A 23,266-nucleotide genomic window follows, 5' to 3' on the forward strand; every position below is an offset into this window, starting at 1 on the left:
TCCCTGGTTTCTGTTGGGGGCTTCTTAGGGACTTCCAGGGAGAGAAACTCCTGCAGAATCAAGAGTGGGGAGGGCGTGTCTTCCTTGAATGCAAACTTAGAAAATTGAAATACGTTCCTGTAGTTCTTGTGCTATAAAGGAATGATAAGGATGCCCTTAAGGTCTTTGGAATGCAAGCTGTTAACTGCTTCATATTAAGTATGCAAGCAAGCTGCTCCTACATGATTCAGCTGCATAGAGTAGTGTTAATCATAAGCCAGCATAGCAATTGACCATGAGATACAACATCACCTCCCCTATCTTTTTCACAGCTCTAGAAGCACAACCCGATTCTCTTTTCTGGATCTCTCTGCTTCAAATACAAGGAGATGAGAGTTTAAGGTGTCTTCTGGACCGGTTCGAATCAGAGATGGGTTATTCTCCTGTTTTTTTTCCAGAGAAAAACAAAAGATGTTTTAGCAAGGCCTGGAGGTGAATAATAAATACCTAGCATTTGTAGAGCCCTTCAGAGTGTTTGAATTCACATTTATTCTTGGGAATCCTTAAGGCAAGCCTATAAGGTAGGTCCTGTTATTAGGTGTACCCATTGTACAGAAGATGGAACTGAGGCTGATAGAAGCCTCACGCAAGGCCAATTCAGAATGTTCCATGTGTACAAATCTGCATTTGCATGCAAAAAAAATAAGTTCTCAGCAATGTTCCAACACACACAAAGTCTTGAAATCACTGCAGGATGTGCCCTGTAGCTATCAGAAACCAGTGTACACACAGTACAGTCTTTATGACTCTGAAGATGGGTTTGAAAGCATAGTGGGCAATCTCAGACACAGAGGTGTGTGTGTGTGTGTGTGTGACAATACAATTCTATACTTATTGGGGAATTAAAGCGGGGTGCATGCGCATAATAAACTCACCGCTACAGCTGAAATGAAACTCTCCATGAGGTAGTAGTCAGCACCACTATGAGCACTTAAGCACATTGGGACACAGGCTGCTTTATCTGGAGAAAAGCTGCTTATCTTCCTTTCCAGGAAATCATAAATCTCCACTGGTCCTGAACCCTCGCAGGAAAGTTCTCCCTAAAAATTAAAAATGAAGGTAAAACTGTTTTATGAAGACCACCAGTGTTTAATATGACCAGAGGTGAAACTGACTGAAGGATTTTAATTTTATTCAGACCCCACCTTTTCTCCAAAGATCTCAAGGTTGGATGCACTCCCTCCCCCCACTCTCCAGTCTATCCTTACAACAACCCTGTGAGGTAGGTAAGGCTGAGAGACAGTGACTGACCTTGGAGATCAGATTGCAGAATTGGGAATTCCCTGGGTGCGGCCTGTGGGTGCAATTTCATGCACAGAGCCCTGCAGTTAAGTTTACCTTTGTCCCATAGATGGTTGTTTTCCTCACGCCTAGTTTGTGTGTGAAGCCAACCATTGTGAAGGCAACAGTGGCTCCACCTTCAAACTCCATATTGACAACCTGAGGAGGGACATGAAACAACAAATGAAGACCAGTGTACAGAACATGGTAGGGAGCTGGAAGCAGGTTTCAATTTCCATTATTTAAACGGATGCTCCTAGTTCTCAAGACTGGTTTCAAAGCATGCCTTCTGTAAGCACCAACTTGGGCTGATGGAAGTTATAGAACAAACTATCTGAGAACTGCGAGTTGGCAAACTTGGAATAGAAAGACAGAGAGAGAGAGAGAGAGAGAGAGAGATTATACACATACACAAATATATGAAACCTTGAAATCTTAAATCAGGGTTTCCCAAAGTTGGGTCTCCAGCCGTTTTTGGACTACAATCCCCATCATTTTTGACCACTGGTCCTGCTAGCTAGGGATGATGGGAGTTGTAGTCCAGCAATGGCTGAAGAAACCCTGTCTTAAATTAGCAAACTAGAGCCGTAGCAAACCTTCCCACCCCCAAAACTGACAATGAAAAATGTCACCATTCAGAAGTTTTATGTTGAGCATTGACATTTGGGTTTCAAATTCAAAAGCAAGGCCAACTTTCATTGGCTTGGAGTTGTTACTATTATCATCAATCTGAAGGGATGTTTCTGATTGGTTAAATGAAAATGACCTAAGGAAATGCCCCCTGGCTATTTCGTGTCAGCTGTCAGGAGGCCATCAGAGGTGCATGTCAGATACTGCCATATAGCTGACTGCCCCTGCAGACTCACTAGAAGCCAGCTGCTCTTAAACTATCAACTCCCTGAGAGTTTATGCCAGACTGGACTTTGCCCTTGAACTCTGATCGCGCCTCTTGCTTTCCCAAACGGAAGACAGAGATGTATGTGTGTAGAAAACTGTACAAAGGTCAAATTTGCATTGTTGTGCCTCCTTTTTGCCACCCCGAACATTACCCAGGAGAGAATGCAGCCCTCAGCTTGAAAAAAGATTCCCCAGTCCTGCACTATATTAAAGTCAAGCAATTCATACATCTAGAGAATATTCACTGCAAAGGCACAGAGGATAATTTGAGGGTGGAGAGCATAGGCTATGAGATTAACCCCACCCAATAGACTAGAATGTGGTCTAAACCTCCCTTAAAATCCGTATCAGTGGAAAGGAAAGACCTCATTCTGAAACTCACTTACAGATGGTACCTAACACCACAGAAACTAGCGCTAATATGCCCAGGAACCTCACCAAAATACTTGCAAACCTCACCAAAATCCACAGGCACATACCTCCACATTTGGTGAGAATGCCCCAAAATCCAACTCTTCTGGACAGCAATCATATAAGAAATATGCAAAATAACTAAACAAGTTTTAGAAGTCAACCCAGAACTTGCCCTACTAAACATCTTCCAAGACAATAATGCTGACATTTCTGTGACTTGTCAATTTGGTTAAGAAATAACTGGAGGAGGGCGGCTAGGGAGAAGAGGAAGGAAGGTTTAGAGCAAGGCTGCATACCTGGTGATTAACAACATCATTGTCACACTCGTAAACGCACCTTCCGTAGGGGCCGTGGCGCAAGGCGTCGGTCAGCGATTCTATATCGTACTCACCGCTATGGCAGACCACAGACACTGGCCACCCAAAGTATCCCTGGGATGAAACAAAAGGAAGACTGTGTCAACAGCAGCATCCCAGCAGGATCCAGCCCATCCTCAACAAGTTTGGATCTTAGGAACGCAAGAAGAACTCCGCTGGATCCAGAGTCTGAAGACTGGATCTCCCCAGCCAGCCCACTAACCACTACACCACACTGCTGCAGCCCAACTAGCCCCACCAAGTTCTGTGGCCATTTACCATATACACCCAATATTGTGGGATTCTCTCCCAAGGGAAGTTAGACTGGCTCCTTCTATCATGCCCTTCCACCAGAAGGCTGAGACCTTCCTGTTAAGAGAGGCCTTTGGAAACTAAGGTGTGGACAATGCTGACCTCTGGGCTGCTGACCGTGGGGCAAACTGTATTTTTAGCTTCCGGTTCCCAATATGTCCTGATGTACTTTAATTATCACATTTAACTGGTTTCTTTTTATTACTTTGTATTTTAGAATGGTGTTTTTAAATGTCGAAAGCTACCTTGAATCCCAGGTTGGGAGAATGGCGAGATATATGGCTCTGTCACAAGAGACTAGGGCCCTGCGGCACTTGACATCTTTCTGCAGGGCCTGCAAGACAGAGCTGTTCCACCTGGCCTTTGGTTTGGACTCAGTCTGACCCTTATGTTTCCCTCCCCTAATGTTTTTGATCTATGAGCTACTTTTAAAATGAGGCTGCATTTTAAATTGCATTTTAACCTGTATTTTAAATTGGTTTCCCCCCTCCCCTATTAGGTTTTTACTGTGATTTGGCATTAGCTGCCCTGAGCCCGGCTCTGGCCAGGGAAGGCGGGGTATAAATAAAATGTATTATTATTTATTTATTAATTATTATTATTATTATTATTATTATTCACTAAATTACATAGATATAGAAACACACATTTGTGTGTGTGAAATTTTCTTGTTGCAAACTGAAATCATTTTCATAACTTTTTCTAAACTGCCAGGCACTTGCAAATTGATCAATGCACACCTCTACAGCCAGAAAAAAGAGAAAAAAGATCAAGTGGTTGGTTTTGTTTTGTTTTTCCTTACTGAGTAACTTGTTAACCTGTGGTGGGGGAATAAATAAATCAACCTAGATCCAAGGTTAGAACCCCTCTCAGTACCTACCCTCTCGGCCTGTGCCAGATAAATCTTCTTTGCTGAATACGGGCAGGTTTCTTCAACCGAACAGTCTAAACAGCGATCTGCGGCACCTTCTGGCTAAGGGAAAGTTGGAGAGAAGTCATTGCTGAGAAACAATGGCGCACTATAACTAATCCAGAATGCGGCAGCTAGACTGGTGACTGGGATCGGCCGCCGGGACCATATATCACCGGTCCTGAAGGATCTACACTGGCTCCCAGTACGTTTCCAGACACAATCCAAAGTGTTGGTGCTGAACTTTAAAGCCTCGGCCCCGTATACCAGAAGGAGCGTCTCCACCCCCATCATTCAGCCCAGACACTGAGGTCCAGCTCCAAGGGCCTTCTAGCAGTTCCATCATTGTGAGAAGTGAAGTTACAGGGAAGCAGGCAGAGGGCCTTCTCGGTAGTGGTACCCACCTTGTGGAATGCCCTCCCATCAGATGTCAAACAGATAAACAACTGTATGAATTTTAGAAGACATCTGAAGGCAGTCCTGTAAAGGGAAGTTTTTAATTGTTTGATGCTTTATTGTGTTTTTTTGTTGGAAGTTGCCCAGAGTGGCTGGGGGCAACCCAGTCAGATGGACGGGGTATAAGAAATAAACTATTATTACTATTAAATTCACAGACTGCATCTCAGAACATCATTGTTTCCACAGTGTGGATTAGAGGCTTGATTTTATTTCAAGGGCAAAGTTGAAAGCTGGCAGGAGGCTGCTCAAATTCTGCACTCACCCAGTGTGGCAAAATGCACAAAAGACTCTTCCTTTAAAAACATTAAAAAGTACTCATTGGAAAGTTTGACCGACCTTGTGCTCTTTCGTGAAATGGGACAGGTTGCCAAAAGACGACACTTTCAAACATCTGAAAGAAGAATCGGGGAGGGAAGGGGAAGAGGCATTTTGAGGTTTATTTATTTATAACAATATTTATAAAACACCAGCACATTTTTTTTAAAGTATCAAGACATCATACAATAAAAACATAATAAAATCCAGACCAAATGGCCAACGTGGGAAAAGATCCATTCTCTTTAAAACACTTGCAACTTGAAACAAATGCATTTTCGGCATCTTTCAGGGCTGCAGGGGCCTGTCTGATTTCCACAAGAGCAACGTCCCAAACACACACACACACCTGCATATTTTACAAAAACTATTCCAACCATTTTCCCATTATTACACCCATCAAAGTTTATTTACACTGTTCAATTTATCTTAATGCTGCCAGCGTTTTCAGCTGTGCAGAGTTATTTTCCATATACTCAATAAACATTTGGTAATCTTCTTTAAACGTATATTCTTCTTGCTCTCTTATTCTATATGTTAAGCCTGCAAGTTGTGCATATTCAGTCAACTTAAGTTGCCAGTCTTCTTCAGTTGGGACCTCGCTCCCTTTCCGCCTCTGCAAACAATAGCAGCCTCTTAAGAGAGAAGGGTTCTTCCTTGCGTACCTTCTGCTGCCCATCCAGTAATTGATGAGGTCAACATCGTGGCACGATTTAGCGAGCAGCGAAAAGGTGCTCTCGGCTTCGTTCCGCCAGTTTCCTCGTACAAAGGAGTGGGCAAAATGCCAGAATCCAACCTGGGTGGGGGGCGGGGTCAGGGAGAGAAAAGCAGTCCATGGTCAGTCTCGAGACAGGGAGCAAGTGCTGCTGGAATGGAAAGCATGAAGCGCTAAAATTTAGGTGGGGAACTTGCCTCCTCGCAAGCTGTTGGACCCTAACTCCCATTAGCTCTATCAGCCAGGGATGACAATAAAACCTTTTTAGTTTAAACAGACTTTTTCCCAAAGGTGGCCCAACTCTGTACCACGAATAATGTGAACTTTTAATAAATAATAATAATAATAAGTATTAGATTTGTTTGGTCACTTGTTATAGGCCCCTGAGAGACGTACAACTTACTTAAAAGCATAAACAAATTATAACGTTAACATGTTCATGCAATGCAAATCATAAACTAGTATAGGCACACGTAAACAAACACAGCTTATCTGATGTTTTTTGTGTGTGTTTTAGGACATTCTTTTTTCTTTCTTTTAAAAAAATGTATACTGTCCAACAGACTTTTGTATTTGCACACAAATCTGTGCAAATAAATGCGAGAAATTATTATGAGAGCTTCCCCACCCGCTCAGAATATTAGCTAAACACTTTTACGAGTAGGCTGGAATAGCTCGATAATGTACCATTTGTCTTTTATTGCAGCATCCAGACACATGGTCCTTGACGAAGAATTTGGGGACAGGTACACTGCCCAAAAGGATGACTGGTAGGGTGGAAAGCAGGGAGCCCAACAGTAGGTGGTGCTAGAGCCAGTGGCAGGTGGACTCAATGGATTCGTTTCATCCATATCCTCCTCTCTGCTGAGTCTTACAAGGGGCAACACTGAGACTAAGCAGGAGGAAGCTGACAAGCTGTGCCACTCCCCAGAACTGATATAATTACAAAGGCATGCAGGCAGGTGGCTGAATAAGGGCAGCATGGGGCTAGTGGGGGAAGGGGAAAAGAGAAACAGGCAGGAGAAAATGTGGAGGGAGGCATGCTATTACATCATGAGTGCAAGGAAGCGTGTTTCATAGGATTCAGTGTAACTTGGGCATATAATACTGAAAACGAAGCCTTATGAAAAGTGCTTGAAGGAACTGGGTATGTTTGGCGTGGAAAATAGGAGACTGAGAGGAGATATGATAGGCATCTTCAAATATCTGAAGGGCTGTCACATGGAAGATGGAGCAAGCTTGTTTCCTCCCGCTCCGGAGGGTAGGACTCGAACCCGTGGCTTCATGTTACAAGAAAGGAGATTCCAACTAAACATCAGGAAGAACTTTCTGACAGTAATTGTTTGACAATGGAACGGCCCCTCTTGACAGGTTGTGGACTCCCCTTCCTTGGAGGTTTTTAAGCAGAGGCTGGAGGGCCCTCTGTCATGGACGCTTTAGCTGAGATGCCTGCATTGCAGGGGGTTGGACTAGATGACCCCATGAGGTCCCTTCCGACTCTATGATTCTATACTTACAGGTTCCAGGTGCTGAATGTGGCAGATGTCTCCAATCAGTCCAGCGTCTAGGAGTTCCTAAACAAAAATACAGTGGTACCTTGAGTTAAGTATTTTCGTTCCGGAGGTCCGTTCTTAACCTGAAACTGTTCTTAACCTGAAGCACCACTTTAGCTAATGGGGCCTCCCGCTGCCACTGCGCCGCTGGAGCATGATTTCTGTTCTTATCCTGAAGCAAAGTTCTTAACCTGAAGCACTATTTCTGGGTTAGCAGAGTCTGTAACCTGAAGCGTATGTAAACTGAAGCGTATGTAACCCGAGGTACCACTGTAAACAGATAGGGCAGAGAGTTGTCAGAGAAAAAGAAAACGGGAGCAGAAACCGAGGGTGTCCACTCGTTCACCCCCTGCCTGGAACAGAAACCAATCCAGCGAATGCAGTTGGTTTCCTCTGTTTATTTGAGGTTTGTGTTCGGTACAGGGTCAGGAGACAACTGCACCCAATGAGGAGGCTGGGCAAGAACTCACAGAGGAACCTCTCAGCCACCTTCCCCTGTGAAAGAAGTGAATGTAATTAAGGTCAAGCTTCTGAGTCACTGTTCAGTGCCTTTTGACCCTCATTAACCATCTCCTTAAAAAAGGAAAACTTTGTGCATGCCAGCAGAGGTGTGGAGTAGGGGTCTGAGAAGAGAACCTGAAGGGGACATAGAAAATAGATAGTGTGAAGGAAAGCATTTTGTCAAGGGCATACAGGAGGATCCCTTCTGTGGGAGCCAGCTGGGTGAATTACCACAGCGTTGAACTTTCTACCAGGAGAATAAAGGGCAGACAAGCCACCTTTGACCCCTGTAAGAACTGCACTGTTTCCTTGCACTTGAAAGGACTGCACTCTCTCGTGAATGAGAGAGAGAGAGAGGCTTAGTATTGAAGCCTTGCGTTAGACGGGTTGCCTGTTGGCTCATCTAAACGCTACCTCTGAGTTAAAAACTCCCGGTCCTCAGTCTCTGTGAGAAGTGGTTCCTTCAACACTAGGGTTGGAGGGGGGAACCCGCTGTGCGGCAGAAACAACCAGCACACCTTCCTTCAGGCCAGAGGGTTTGGCCCTTTATAGCTCTGAGGTTCTCTGCAAGGAGGTGGGGCCGCCTGATTTGCATGCAGAAGGTCCCAAGTGCAACTCCTGGCATCTCCAGCTAAAAGGAACAAGTATCAGGCAAAGAAAGAGGACTCCCCAAGTCCCTAATCCCCCACGCCTCCTTCTCTAGCTTCTCAGTGGCCATCTCTCTCATATCCAGTCCAGTCGACACTCACCGGTCGAGTTTGGAATTAGAAGGGCTGATATTTTTAAGAGTACGTCCTCCCCTCACTGTCTGCCTAGCTGGCATACCTTTATTTTCAAGGACACCGGATGGTAGCGCAGGACGTGACAGACTGCGAGGATGACGTCGTTGGTTTTACAGGCCAGAACTATTTCTTTACAGTCCTCTGGTGTTACCTGATCGATCAAAAGGGGGGGGGGATAAACAATCAGTTTCAGCCAAGGCAACACTGGTCACCTCACCTAGGGTAAGCTAGGTGCACCCCCCCCCCCCGGACTACAACTCTCAACATCCCTGGCAATGCCAGCTGGGGCTCTTGGGATCTGTAGTTCAAGAACATCCCAAGGCCACAGCTTCCCTGGCTTTGTTTCCATTGATAAAAGCCAGATCACAGCAGATCTTATGCAGAGACACAGCAGGGAGACTCCTTTCTGGATGGTGCTTCCAGCATAAAGGAGTCTTTAGCCCAGGGGTGGGGAACCCAATGCACTCCAGGTATTACTGGACTACAACTCCCATCATCCCTGATTACTGACCATGGCTGATGGGAGTTGTAGTTCAACATCTGGAGGCCACCACCTTGGCTACCCCCTGCTCTTACCTATTTTAAGAGCATAGGGCATTTCCTACCCCTCTAGGGCAGGGGTTAGGCCTTCCAGAGATGCCGTTGGGCTCCAAGTCCCACCAGCCCCAGCCAAGCACAGTCAATGGGTAAGGGATGATGGGAGTTGTAGTCCAAAAACGCCCCCAGGATGTGGACATATGGAAACAGTCAATGGAAGAAGATCAACAACCAGCTAGAGTCACACTTGAAGGCGTTTGGGTCTTCTCAGCAGTGGTTAGAATTTCACAAGTGAGCAGAATGAGCAGGAGGGCTTCTGAAGACAGCAAGGTCGGCTGACTGACCACGCGAGACCATTAAGCCCAGAGACTTACAAAAGAAATGCTCGACTGTTCGCAAGGAATTCAGTCAGAGATTCTGGCCTGAGGAAAGAAATTACAGCTGACATGCACACTTTTTGGCTCAGCTGAGTGCACGTTTTTCGATCTCAGCCAAGTGCTACAAAGGCAGAGGAAGTGTGTTGAAGAGTCAACAGGCAGCAGAAGAACAAACCAAGGAAGAATTCTTGGGAGCCCAGAAAACAGACCCAGGAAGGAAAGACCTCGCTTGGCATGCTCTGAGACAGCTTCTCCTTTCCACTGGAAAGCCTGTCCTTATGGTCCAGCATGCAGCCATTATACCTCTGAGTTAGCCCTGGACTTGCTACTGTGGCCTCAACAATTTCCCCCAGCAAGAGGTCCTGCCAGCACACAGCATTCGAAATTCTCCAGGGGAAATTTTGCACCTGGCCTTCAGCCAAGTGAAGATGCACCTGGAGGCGCATGCCTAGGGATCCTTGGATCTCGACTATTTTCACACACCAGCATCACATATAACGAATTCTATCCGTTATATTTTACTTGAATTTCAGGAACCAAAAAGTCATATTGAAAAATACAACTTTCGAATTGTCTGGCCCCCAAAAGGCAACTAGCTGTAACCCTGGTTTAAGGAGCCATTTAATGCCTAATATATACCGTATTTTTCGCCCTATAGGACACACTTTTCCCCCTCCAAAAATGAAGGGGAAATGTGTGTGAGTCCTATAGGGCGAATGCAGGCTTTCGCTGAAGCCTGGAGAGCGAGAGGGGTCGGTGCGCACCAACCCCTCTCGCTCTCCAGGCTTCAGGAAGCTATCCGCAAGCCGTGGGAGCCCGCGGGAGTTCCCGTCGGGCTCCCAAGGCTTGCGGATAGCAGCCTCCAAACCTGACCTGGTTTGGAGGCTGGTGGTGGGGAAAGCAGCGCTTCTCCCCACCACCAGCCCCACAAGCTTGGGGGACAGCGGGGAGGCGGAGCACGCTTTCCTGCTGTTCCCCGACCTGGTTTGGAGGCTGGCGGTGAGGAGAAGCGCTGCTTTCCCCACCGCCAGCCCCACAAGCTCGGGGGACAGCGGGGAGGCGGAGCGCCGCTTTCCCGCTGTTCCCTGACCTGGTTTGGAGGCTGGCGGTGGGAGCTGCCTGCATCCTGAAGCCTGGGGCACACTGAGCCATGCGCCCCGGGCTTTGGGAAGATATCCGCAAGCCTGGGGAGACCAGTATGACTTCCCGCCGGGCTCCCTAGGCTTGCGGATAGCAGCCTGTTCTGGGGGCTGGGGTTGGGGGAAGCTCGGGCTTCCCCCGCCCCAGCCCTGCGCCTGGGGAGGAAATAATTTTTTTCCCTTTATCCCCCCCCCCAAAAAAAAACCCCGGTGCGCCCTATGGGGCAAAAAATACGGTATATGAGAGTTTCTATCACAGGCAACACTTACCGCCATGGGCTTCTCCAGCAAGATGTGGTATCCTTTGTGGGCAAAAGCCACTGCCGGCGCCTGGTGGGGAAGAGACCACCACAAATTACCATCAAGCAGCTGACATTTCAATGCATCCTTAGTGTCTTAGGAAAGGATTTTTCTAAATACATAGTTCTCTTTTTTTTATATAGCAACTTAAAGGCAACTTTTTTATATAGCAACTTAAAGGGGTGTGTGTGATATGGCAAAGCGGATATTAGGGAAACTAGGCAGCATCCTTTTCTGTTCTACCTTGCGCTCGTCACATGCAGCGCCGTTTCTACGCCTCTGCAGTTTGCTTTCTGCCAAAATGGATGTTATTCATCCTGCTGTCAGGAAACAACGTGGCTTAGGTAATTTGCAAAGTTAATTCATTGTGCACAATAAATTGCCGTCGAGTTACTCCACCCCACTCGTATAAACATAAAAGGAAATGGGGGAGGTGGAATGTAACCAATTTCACATCCTTTGCAGACCAAAAGCAACAGCAGTGAATACTGATTGTATTTCTCGACTTGGAAGGAACAAACTGACATTGGCAATTTCCTCTCTGCTTTCCATTCTCCAACATCCTTGGTGGGCATTCCCATGGCTGTATGGGGGACACTGTTAGATTCAGAGGCTGTGTGTGCTCAAGCTAAACTCCTTCCTGTTTCAAAGTATATCCCTAAACTACTTCTACTTTTATTTCTCACGCAGGGCTAAGCTGAACACTGCCACCAAAACTGTTTGCACGAAAGCAGAGTCGAGATGACTCAGACTTGACTCAAAAGAAGCCTCGAGTGGGAGAAGGTTAGCAGTACCTTGTGAAGGCTGTCGGGCGTTGCTATGATAACAGCATCCGCAAACCTCTCTTTCTCAGCCGCCGCTGTCCAGTCTTAAAAGAATAAGATTGAACAGTGAAAGGATGAACCGCAAGAGCAGAAAATTACACATATTATGCTGCTGGGTTCTCTTCCCCTCCATTTCCTGTTATTTAGCATAACCTTTAAATGATTATTAGGAAGAAAATTCTTAAAAATATTTATCTATCTTGGAATTGCTGTACCCACAAACAGGCATTTATCACAAATGCACATTCTCACATCTTGGGGGGGGGGGACCATAATGGGGTGTATACAACTAATTTCTACACAGACAAAACTCACTGAAATGAATCAACCTACCTTAGTTCAATGGGTCTACTCTGAGTAGCACTAGCATTGGATACAACTCAGTGTGTGAAACGAAGCAAAATAAGATCTCAGCCAATGTTTCCAGAGGCAGGAGGAGAGAGAAAAAACCAAGCCCCAAAACAGTCAGAGAGATGTATTAATTTTTGTTCAGCCTCGCCTTCCTGACAGAGTTGTTGTGAGGATAAAACTGGCGGGGGGGGGCAGGGGAGCAATAGCAGTGTGCATGTTGCAGTAAGCTCTTTGGAGATGGGGAGCATATTTACTGGAGAAACTTCTAGCTTCTGTGCAATGTCAAAGGGATGTAAGAAGGCACCGCTTTCCCATTCCGCCCTGAATGAAGCGCTGTTTCTGTTCCTCTGCAGTTCACCTCTGGCCAAAAACTACATTATTTGTCTCACGGTCCGCTGTGCCAAAATTGTTTACATTATTTCCATAAAGAATCACCCAAATTACATTGTCAATGGGTTATCCAGACCCCCCCCCCCTTCAATGCAAAGAAAACACAAGGTATATTGAAATCAGCAGCAACAATTGGTATTTGCTGGGTTGGTTTACTTTTCCAGACATAGGACGAATAAGCAAACATTGGAAGAGAAGAAGAGGAGTTTGGATTTGATATCCTGCTTTATCACTACCCGAAGGAGTCTCAAAGCGGCTAACATTCTCCTTTCCCTTCCTCCCCCACAACAAACACTCTGTGAGGTGAGTGGGGCTGAGAGACTTCAGAGAAGTGTGACTGGCCCAGGGTCACCCAGCAGCTGCATGTGGAGGAGCGGGGAAGCGAACCCGGTTCCCCAGATTACGAGTCTATTGCTCTTAACCACTACACCACACTAGCAATTGCCTCTTTCATTTTCACCAGAATTCTGACACCCAGAGGCTACATCCTGATAGTGGTCAATTTTCTCAATTCCCCCCCCCTCTCCACACCTACATGAATTATGCTGAAGACCACAGATAGGACCCTCTCTGTTTTGGAGCAAGGGCAGGGCAGAGATATAGAGTAATAATTGCATACCATCAAACACATTGTCCTCGTCAATGCCATGAGCTTCCTGGAGCCTCTTCCTCGCAAATGGATGTGGGTCTGCCACACCAATCACCTAACGAAGGGAGAAAGCTGTCAGCATCTCGCAAGCAGATAGCTGGACTATGGCGGTCCAATGCAGGCTATTTCAATACAGCTTAGTTCTCGAACGTTTTGGCTCCCGGACACCGCAAACCCGGAAGCGAGTGTGATGGGATGAAGAGCTGCTTGTGCGTAAACTGCAAGTCCCTCAGAGTTTGAACAGGTTCTCAAACCTCTGCCTGTGACGGAGCCCCTCCAGCATGGCTGCGTCAATCGCTAGCAGAATCCGAAAGTGGTTGCTTTCGGAAACGTTTCCAACATAAAAGCTCCTTAACGGAAACACGTCTTCTGGACTCTCTGCGTGACAGTTTCCGGCGAGGAACGGGTGTCCCTATAGGAGGTCCTGAGACCTCCCCACTGTTTTCGCTGGAAGCGTCTCTGAGCCATTCCTCCGACTCTCCTTCCCTTGACGTTCCTATTCGCCCCCTACTGGTTCCCTCTTCAGGTGTAACGTCTCTCTCTACCTCAGAGAGCCTTTGCACCTCCTGTTCTGCCGATGGCAGTTCCCTGACATCCACCTCCCCTCCAGGGCCCCCTTCACCCCCTCCCTTCTCCTCCCCTACGGGTTGGGAGGAGGTAAAACCCCGGAAAGAACCTTCCTCATCGTCTGAAGTTTCGAACACCTTTCTCCACTTGTTGTGGTTCCTAGTCTCTCGGTACTCCTCGTCATCTGAGTCCGTTCCTTCTTCCAACTCCGACTCCGCGAATCCTTCCAGTTCCTCTTCCTCGTCTGTGGTGCCGAAATACTCCCTCCTAAACCTTGCTACCGGCTGTGGTTTCCTCGGGAATCTTTGGTGGAACGTTTCTGTTAAAACCTCGTCATTGACCTCCTCTGCCGTCACCCAGGTGTTTTCTGACTCCGGTTCCCCTTCCCACGCCACTAAATACTCCACCTGATTGCCCTTCCACCTGGAATCGAGGATTTCCGCTACATGGTTACTGCTTTCCCTCTCTTCCAAGACTGGTCCCCTGGTGTACTCCCCTTCACCTCCCCCCTTGTACGGTGATAGTAACGACCTGTGGAACACTGGGTGCAATTTCATGTGGCTGGGTAACCGGAGTTTGAAAGCCACTGGGTTGACCTGCTGAATGACCTCAAAGGGTCCCAATCTCTTGGGTCTTAATTTTTTACAACCCCCTTTGAACGGCAACCCTTGGGTGGACAGCCACACCTGATCCCCCACCCTTATGGTTTCACCTTCCCTTCTGTTCTTGTCTGCCTGCTTCTTATATTGTGCCTTGGCCCTTTCTAAGTTGAGCTGAAGCTGACGATGGATCGCTTCCATCTCTTCTACAAAATGTTCGGCCGCTGGGACGCTCCATCTCTCGCCTCCCTCCCCTGGGAATGCCCTGGGGTGACACCCGTAATTGGCCAAAAAGGGGCTCATCCCTGTGGACACATGCTCCGCATTTTGTAGGCAAATTCTGCCAGCGCCAGCTTTTCGACCCAATCATTCTCTCTGTCATTGACATAACACCTCAGATATTGTTGGAGGATGCCATTTGCTCTTTCCGCCTGCCCGTTGGTTTCAGGGTGCCGGGCAGTCGAAAAGTTGACTTCCACGTGCAGCAAGCTCATGAGCTTCCTCCAGAACCTGGAAGTAAATTGTTTGCCGCGGTCTGAGATCACCCTCAAGGGGGCGCCGTGCAGCCGGAAGATGTGTTCTACAAACAACTTCGCTGTTTCTTCCGCTGTGACTGCATGTGAACATGCTACAAAGTGGCACATCTTAGTTAACAGGTCCACTACTACCATAATGGCCGTTTTCCCCTTGGATTTGGGCAGATCCGTCATAAAATCTATAGAGACCGCCTCCCAAGGCCGTTCTGGCGTGGGTAATGGTTCTAATAACCCTGCCGGCGCCCTTCTTTCCCCCTTGGCCCTCTGGCATTGGTCACACCCTCTTACATACTCCTTTACATCTTCCCTCACCTTGGGCCACCAAAATTCCCTGGTGACCATCCACATGGTCTTGTGTTGTCCAAAATGTCCCGCCGTGGGACTATCATGCAATTGCTTGAGTACCCTCCCTCTCAATTCACCTTCTGGTATATACAGTGCCCCTTTGTAATACAATGCCCCGTTTCTTTCCTCAAAACCCTCCGGGCTCTCACCCTCTCCCCTGAGACCTCTGAGCTTATTTTGGGCATATTCGTCATTTTCCGTTTCCTCTACCAGTTCTCGTCTCCCCACCAGCGCCGCCCCACACACCCAGCGGTCCTCAGGAATGACATGTCTTTCTTCGATTGCCCCCTCCCCCTCCAAATACTCTGGTTTGCGTGAGAGAGCGTCCGCCCTGACGTTCTCTGGGCCTGGTACATAACAAATCTCGAAGTGGAATTTGGAAAATTCCTGTGCCCATCTCACTTGTCGTTGGTTGAGTACTCGAGCTGTTCTCCAATACTCCAAATTCTTGTGGTCGGTGCACACTTGCACCTTGTGTTGTGCCCCAATCAATAAATGTCTCCACCTCCGGAACGCTTCGTGAATGGCGAGTAGTTCCCTGTCATACACCGTGTAGTTCCGCTCGGACTTATTCAGCTTCCTCGAGAAGAAGGCACACGGTCTCCACTCCGACGTATTTCTTCCCGGCTGAAGAAGTACCGCCCCTACCGCTCGGTCTGACGCGTCTGTTTCCACTCTCATGGGCTTCTGTAGGTCCACATGCAGAAGTTGTTCTTCCGAGGCGAAAGCCCTTTTCAGTTCTTCAAAAGCTCGCTCCGCCTCCGCCGTCCAAACAAATTTCTTCTTGCTACTGAGGCAGTCAGTGATGGGCACCGTCAAGTGTGCAAAGTTCTTGATGAACTTCCGATAAAAGTTCCCAAACCCCAGGAATCTTTGCACATCCTTCTTGGTCTTCGGTGTCTTCCATTCCAGCACCGCCTGGGCCTTGCCTGGATCCATGGCCAATCCTTTGTCTGACAAGCGGTACCCCAGGAATTCCACCTCCTTGGCATGAAACTGGCACTTCTCCAGTTTCACCCACAGCTGATTGGCTTGCAGCCGGCCCAACACTTCTCTCACGTCCCTCACATGCTGCTCTTCATCTTCCGAATACACCAACACGTCATCCAAAAAGGCCACACAATTCTTGTAGAGCAAAGGTCCCAAGACGTGGTTGATAAAACTTTGAAAACATGCGGAGCCGGCTTGGAGACCGAAGGGCATTACGAGGTATTCAAATGCTCCCAAAGGGGTGAACATGGTGGTCTTCCATTCATCCCCCTTCCTTATGCGTATCAGATTGTACGCCCCCCGCAGGTCCAGTTTTGTAAAAATCTTCCCCTTCCTCACCCTGGTCAGAATGTCATCAATTCGGGGCATAGGAAAGGCCAGGGGTTCCGACACGGCATTTAGCGCCCTGAAGTCTACTACAAGTCTCGGCTTATCTGTGTTTTTTTTGTCCACAAAAAACACTGGGCTGCCCCCCACCGCTCGGGACTCTCTGATGAAACCCCGCTTCAGGTTTTTGTCAATGAACTCCCTCAGCTCCTGCATCTCCCTGTCTGACATGGCGTACAGCTTGCCCACTGGGAGTTGAGCCCCAGGGAGTAGGTTGATTTGACAGTCAAAGGGTCTATGCGGCGGCAGTTTGTCCGCTTCCCTTTCGCTAAATACGTTGCTCAGATCTGCATATTGCGGAGGCACCTCCCCTTTGTTCATAACCTCCATCCCAGCTAGGGTGAGCCTGGCTTCCCCTGGATCCTTCCCCTGCTTGCAGTGTTCTAGGCAATGCGCTGACCCAAAGGAGACCACCCTCTGATGCCAGCCCACTAGAGGGTCGTGTAGTGCCAGCCAGCTCATCCCCAAAATGATGGGAGCTCCTCCCAAGGTGGCCACATTAAACGCTATCCTCTCGGTGTGCCTTGCCACCCTCATTATCATGGAGACTGTCTGTTGGTTCACTTCTCCTCCCAACAGCTCTCTGCCGTCAATCGTGGTCACCTGCAGGGGTTTACTTAAGGGGAGGGTTTGTATCTGGTGCTCAGCTGCAAACTCCTTACTCATGAAATTACAGGAGCTGCCTGAATCCAGAAGGGCCTTGACCTGTAGGGGGTGTCCGTTTGGCAGCTCTAGCAACACCTCTATCACTAGAGCAGGTCTGGGAGGTTCTGGTGAGGGCACTTTCACTGCTTTTGGGCCTGGCTGCTGTGCCCCGACGGCAGCCAGGCGTTGGCTTTTACTTGCTCCTTGCTCTCCTCCTCCTCTCCCCCAACAGCTCCTGCCATGCCTTGCCATTCCTTTCTCTGTGGACAGACTCTGGCAAAGTGTCCTGGCTGTTGGCAGAGATAACATTTCTTGGCGCTCTTTCCCTCCTTCTTCCGCCCTTCACTGAGGTTTGAAACTGCGCGCGCCCGCGCTGTTCCAACTTCCATCGGCTCTGCCGGCGGGAAAGGCTGCTCTGGAATGTCTGGAATGCGGAGCTCCCTCCAACGTTCTCCTTTCCCCTCCCGCTTCTCCAAAGCCCTCGCTTCTTGGCGCGCTCCTATGGCCAGCGCGGATTTAGTCAGCTGGTCCATAGACTCCGCTCTGGGGGCCCGGGAAAGTTCATCTTTTAAGGACGAAGAGAGCCCTTCTTCGAAAAGCATCTGAATGGGCTCCGCAGACAAGTCCCACCCCAATCTATGAATCAACATAGTGAACTCAGTCCAGTACTCACGGACAGTCCGGTTCCCCTGTTTGCAAGCCATTAACTGCCTTCGCACCCCTCCCTGCTCAATGTCGCTGGAAAACATCAGGTCCATGGCACGAAAAAACTTCCTTGTGTCCTTTAGGATCTCATTATTGGCTGCCATCAAGGGTCTAACCCAGTCCTTCGCCCCTGATTCGAGATGGCTAATTACAAAAGCCACTCGTGATTCCTCATCAGGGAAGTCATCAAATTGCAGATTGAGAGCGTATTGCATCTCTGTCCTAAAGGCATGATAGTTTCTGGGGTCCCCCCCAAATTTCTGCACCAATCCTGGCATCTTTCTGGGGAGCGGGGTAGCTTTCTCCTTCCCCCTTTCTGCATCCTGAGCCCTCCTCTCCTCCAGCCTCGCCGTCTGCAAGGCAAGCTGGATTTCCAACGTCCTATACCTTTCCTCCAGGCTTGGACCTCCTCCAGCTGCTCCTCCGGTTCCGGCTGGTTCGCTCATGATGCCTCTCCCTGGCACAAGCTAGCTTTCGGTGACTTTCGGATTGCTGTGATGGGATGAAGAGCTGCTTGTGCGTAAACTGCAAGTCCCTCAGAGTTTGAACAGGTTCTCAAACCTCTGCCTGTGACGGAGCCCCTCCAGCATGGCTGCGTCAATCGCTAGCAGAATCCGAAAGTGGTTGCTTTCGGAAACGTTTCCAACATAAAAGCTCCTTAACGGAAACACGTCTTCTGGACTCTCTGCGTGACAGTTTCCGGCGAGGAACGGGTGTCCCTATAGGAGGTCCTGAGACCTCCCCACTGTTTTCGCTGGAAGCGTCTCTGAGCCATTCCTCCGACTCTCCTTCCCTTGACGTTCCTATTCGCCCCCTACTGGTTCCCTCTTCAGGTGTAACGTCTCTCTCTACCTCAGAGAGCCTTTGCACCTCCTGTTCTGCCGATGGCAGTTCCCTGACAGCGAGTGTTCCTGTTTGCGAACAATTTTTGGAAGCCGAATGTCCGACGGGGCTTCTGCAGCTTCAGATTGGCTGCAGGAGCTTCCTGCAGCCAATCAGAAGCCACACTTTGGTTTCCAAACGTTTTGGAAGCCAAACAGATTCCGTTTGACTTCCGAGAAACGACTGTATCATGGAAAGCACAGTGGTCCATTTAGTTCAACATCCTATGCTCACAGCAGCCAATCAGATGCCCACGGGAAGCCTGAGTGAAAGCAATACTCTCCGCACCTGTGAATAGGACTGGTTGATATTTTGATATACAGTGGTACCTCGGGTTAAGTACTTAATTCGTTCCGGAGGTCCGTTCTTAAGCTGAAACTGTTCTTAACCTGAAGCACCACTTTAGCTAATGGGGCCTCCCGCTGCTGCCGGAGCACGATTTCTGTTCTCATCCTGAAGCAAAGTTCTTATCCTGAGGTACTATTTCTGGGTTAGCGGCGTCTGTAACCTGAAGCATATGTAATCCGAGGTACCACTGTATTGTCCAAAACCAGTTTAAAGTCCATATTGTGATAGCGGTTTCATAATTTTTACCTGGCAAAATCATGAATTGCATGAATTGCAAATCATTGGTCTGTGTGTTTGTGCTATGCAAAAATCACAGTGCAGAAAAATGGGGCATTTGCTGGGGCGAGGGGATGAGTATCAAGTGTTTGGTTTGAAGTCCAATGCACCTGGAGCTATTTTGACATCAGTAGAAGGGTGTGTTCACAAGCCCCAGAAGATCCCTGAGCTGCTCTTACCTTCATGCGTGCAGGAAACTGCTGAGCAAAAGAGGAATAATTCCTTCCCCGACTTCCAGCTCCAATCACGAGAACAGTGACTTGGCGAGACATCTCGGTGTTGCTTTCCATCTGCGTCAAGGAAACAAAAACTTAGGACAAGCTTACGGCTGGGAAGTTCCTGCAAAGTTATGGCTTTATCTGGATTTGACTGCATCCCAGAATTTATTGCTGACAGCTTCAATGTACTTCCAGGGAATCGTCATCATATTATTCATAGCTTTCTTTTTATCTCCCCGCAATAAGCATGTCTCTGCTCTGCAACATTCTCCTTCTTAAATTGTGAGTCACAAGATGTCAAACATGCAAGGCCATTGTTTGTTTCTGCACCTCTGAAACATTTGTACTGTTATATGTAATGAAACGATCTATTTTTTAAAAGAAAGAAAGAAAATGAAAAGAACTTTTGCAGAGAGAATTCAGGAAATGAAACTATCCGCAAGCCACAATTTACTTACCGTACATGCCTGCTTTGTTTGCATTTCCTGGCTTCTTTTGCTAATCTTGGCAGAGATTCAGGGAAATGTCAAGAGGTTGTGAAGCTTCAGGCCTTAATCAACACTTTCTAAAATGTCCTACAATGTCCTTACAATTTCAAGCCTACTTCTCAGTCATAAGGTCTAGAAACTTGATATATATATTTAAAAAGAAGAAGAGGAGGGGAGTCTCACAAAGTAGAATTCTATACTCAATATCAAATTCCAAATTACCCTAATCAATAAAAACATTTATTTTATTTTTCTTAGATTTAAAACGGGCATGTATAGAAGAGGCAAATCATGATGTAGAAATGAGTAGTCAACGCTTGCAGGGAGAAGCTCAGAACGAGCTTGCAAGAGAGGTTAAAAATAATAAAAAATGGTTTTCTGCAGCTATGTTTGAAGCAAGAGGAAGAACAAGCAAATAGTAGGTCCTCTGCATGGAGAAGATGAAGAAATGCTATTGGATGTCAGAGAGAAGGTAGAACTGTTCAACACCTATCCAGGGCCTGCTGAGCTGCGTTCAAGGATTACCAAAGGAACTCACATTTGGAATCTCAGAACTTCCTCCTCTAACATTTGAGAATTCTTGGGGAACAGGTGAAGTCCCTGTGGGCTGGAAGCAGGAAGGTTTTGCTCCCATCTTCAAAAAGGCAACTACCAACTGGTCAGCTTGCTGTAGATACCAGGAAAGGTCCTAGAACAGAATTAAACAGCCGGTCTGTGAGCACTTTGAAAAAGATGCTGTGATTACCAAGACCAACCATGGGCTTCTGAAAAGCATGTCATGCCAGACTAATCTTATTTCTTTTCTCTCTTTTTTGAGTTACAAGTTTGCTGGATGAGGGGAATGCTCTGGATGTAGTGTCTCTTGATTTCAGTAGACCTTCCTGGTAAAATGTAGACTAGCTAGGCAATATTAGTTAGGTGGATTTGAAACTGGCTGACTGACCAAACCCAAACAGTGCTCACCAATAGTTCCTCGTCATTCCATAAAAAAGTGATAAGTGGGGTACCGCAGGGTTCTGTCCTGGGTCCGGTGTTGTTCAACTGCAGCGGCTCGTATACTTGTGGCCAAGGGATGGAAAGATCACGAGGGTCCAAAATAACAGATTGGCAAATCAAATTACACAAATTGGTGGAGGCGGCTCAATTGACTAGTAAACTCAGAGGAAACTCAAAGCAAAAATTTGTGGGAAAATGGGATGGTTATAGAAGATATGTGCAAAAATACAATAATAGTTTTGACTCCGTGCTAGCATTTGAGTGATAAATTAACTAAAAGGAGGTGGACAACAATTAAGGATGTATTATGTTTTCAGAATGTATTGGAAATTTTATATAGAAAGGTTTATTGTTTTGTGTACATTCAATTGTAAGATAAAATATATGCAAAGGGACTTGACAGGAAGTCAAAGTTGAAGAAAAGATTTTGGAAGATAAAAGGGGGGAAATATTTACTTTCATTATTATCATTTTGTGTGGGTGGGTGTGTGGGTGGATGTCTGCACATATGTGTGTTTTTGTATGGAATGTTTCAGAGGAAATAAGACAGTAAATAAACTAAATATTGATGTATGTAATTTTTATTTCTTAATTATATTTAGTGGTAGTATGGTTGTATTTTTTTGTAACATAAAATCATTCAATAAAAATTAATTTTTTTAAAAAAAGTGAGAAGTGGGGTGCTGCAGGGTTCTGTGTTGTTCAACATCTTTATAAATGACTTGGTTGAAGGAACTGGGCCGGGTGCTTGTCAAACTTGCAGATGACATCAAATTAGGAAATGTAGCTAATACCACATAAGACAGAGTCAAGATTCAAGGATTTAACATAACCTTAGCAGATGGGAGAACTAGGCCAAAATTAACAAAATGAATTCCAATAGGGACAAATATAGGATAGGGGACATCTGGGTTGACAGCAGCACAGTACATATAAGAAAGTTCTAGGGGTCTTAGCAGACCACAAGCTTAACAAGAGTCAGGAGTGTGATGCAGCAGCAAAAAAAAGCTAACACTGTTCTAGGCTGGATCAACAGAAGTATAGTGTCCAGATCAATGGGAGTAACAGTTCTACTCTTATTCTGCCTTAGTCAGATCCTGTATCTAGTTCTGGGCAACACAGTTTAAGAAGGATATTGACAAGCAGGAAAGTGTGCAAGGGAGAGCAACCAAGATGATCATGGGTCTGGAAACCAAGCCCTATGAGGAACAGCTGAAGGAGTTGGGTATGTTTAGACTGGAGAAAAGAAGACTGAGGTGATATGAGAGCCATCTTCTATGCTTCTGTGAATAAAGTGTGTCCAATTTGTTTTTAAAACTGTTAGTTTGGGGTGGCATCCAACATTAGTCCTGCTCAGAGCAGACCCATTGAAATTAATAACCCAAGTTATTAATAACCCATTAACTTCAACGAGTCTACTGTACTTTGATTTGAACGTTGGCTACAACACATTACCTGTATTTTAATAACTTTTGTCTCATTTATTTTATTTTATTTGTTGATACTTATTCAAAGATATACATACATACCCGTTACAAAGTATATTTTTATGATATGCCGAAATAAAACTGCTCTTTTTTTAGATTAAGTAGCTAAGTCAGAAGGAGGAAAATACAAGAAAGGGATAAATCGAAAGAAGGAGAAGGAAGAGAGATGGAAAATAAAGAAAAAGCTATTTTTTTAATGAACGTTTTATATTATTTTATGTAAACCGCTTACAGATGGTATTACCATTACTATTATTAGGCAAAATACAAATTCTGGTAAATATTTAAATATTTAAGCCCCACCACCTTTCCACCTTGAGCTCCTTGGAGGAACCGTGGGGTGTAAAAGCATTTAATACAGCTTAAAAATGCAAGCCCGCCACATCCCACATAGCGCTGGCTAAACAGCAAGAGGAGGGAAGTATCTTAAACCTGAAACTAACGTCGGGGAAGCTTTGCAGCGATGCTTTGAGACCATCACCCTGGTTTGTTTGTTTGTTTTAAAGCGATTTCCTCCCGCTAACAGCATCCCTTCGTGTTATCAGTTTTATAGTTTGCATTGAGAGAGACTCACCGGACAATAGCAGAGCTTGTTCTGATCTGATCGCTGAGCACGATCAACACCGACCTCGGAACAGGACGCTCAGCTGGGCAGGGAACCACGCCCACTTCCAGATTACCCATTCACGCGGGGCT

The 23,266-nt window shown here is 46.7% G+C and overlaps 1 protein-coding gene across 3 annotated transcripts; it reads right to left on the minus strand.

The window, feature by feature from the left end:
* Nucleotides 1-162: 162 nt before the first annotated feature.
* LOC310682881 (putative oxidoreductase YteT) lies at nt 163-23,249 on the minus strand. Of its 3 annotated transcripts, XM_083452169.1 has the most exons (15): nt 23,145-23,241; nt 20,626-20,775; nt 19,561-19,671; nt 13,072-13,156; nt 11,682-11,755; nt 10,858-10,917; nt 8,578-8,685; nt 7,216-7,272; nt 5,649-5,779; nt 5,005-5,059; nt 4,180-4,272; nt 2,928-3,062; nt 1,378-1,479; nt 915-1,079; nt 163-422 (listed from the first exon to the last, which is right to left on the minus strand). In XM_083452169.1, the coding sequence occupies exons 2-15, from the start codon at nt 20,719-20,721 to the stop codon at nt 306-308; spliced, it is 1,389 nt and encodes a 462-aa protein (XP_083308295.1). In that variant the 5' UTR covers nt 20,722-20,775; nt 23,145-23,241; the 3' UTR covers nt 163-305. The 3 variants fall into 3 exon arrangements, with proteins under 3 accessions (XP_083308295.1, XP_083308296.1, XP_083308297.1); XM_083452170.1 differs by lacking the exon at nt 20,626-20,775 and having other exon boundaries at nt 23,145-23,249; XM_083452171.1 differs by lacking the exon at nt 8,578-8,685.
* Between the last annotated feature and the right edge of the window lie 17 nt (nt 23,250-23,266).

This window comes from Podarcis tiliguerta, assembly GCF_965153285.1.
Source record: "Podarcis tiliguerta genome assembly, chromosome: 8".
Taxonomy (NCBI): domain Eukaryota; kingdom Metazoa; phylum Chordata; class Lepidosauria; order Squamata; family Lacertidae; genus Podarcis; species Podarcis tiliguerta.

Bases quoted from the DNA above. Each gene is read 5' to 3' on its own strand.
- LOC310682881 (XM_083452169.1), bottom strand. From the start codon at position 20,721: ATGGGAGCAAAACCTTCCTGCTTCCAGCCCACAGGGACTTCACCTGTT. The intron at 5,780-7,215 runs GTAAGTATAGAA...CCCCCCACCCAG, and splicing joins ACATTCAGCACCTGGAACCT to GTTGGATTCTGGCATTTTGC. The intron at 5,060-5,648 runs GTACGCAAGGAA...TTCTTCTTTCAG, and splicing joins TACTGGATGGGCAGCAGAAG to ATGTTTGAAAGTGTCGTCTT.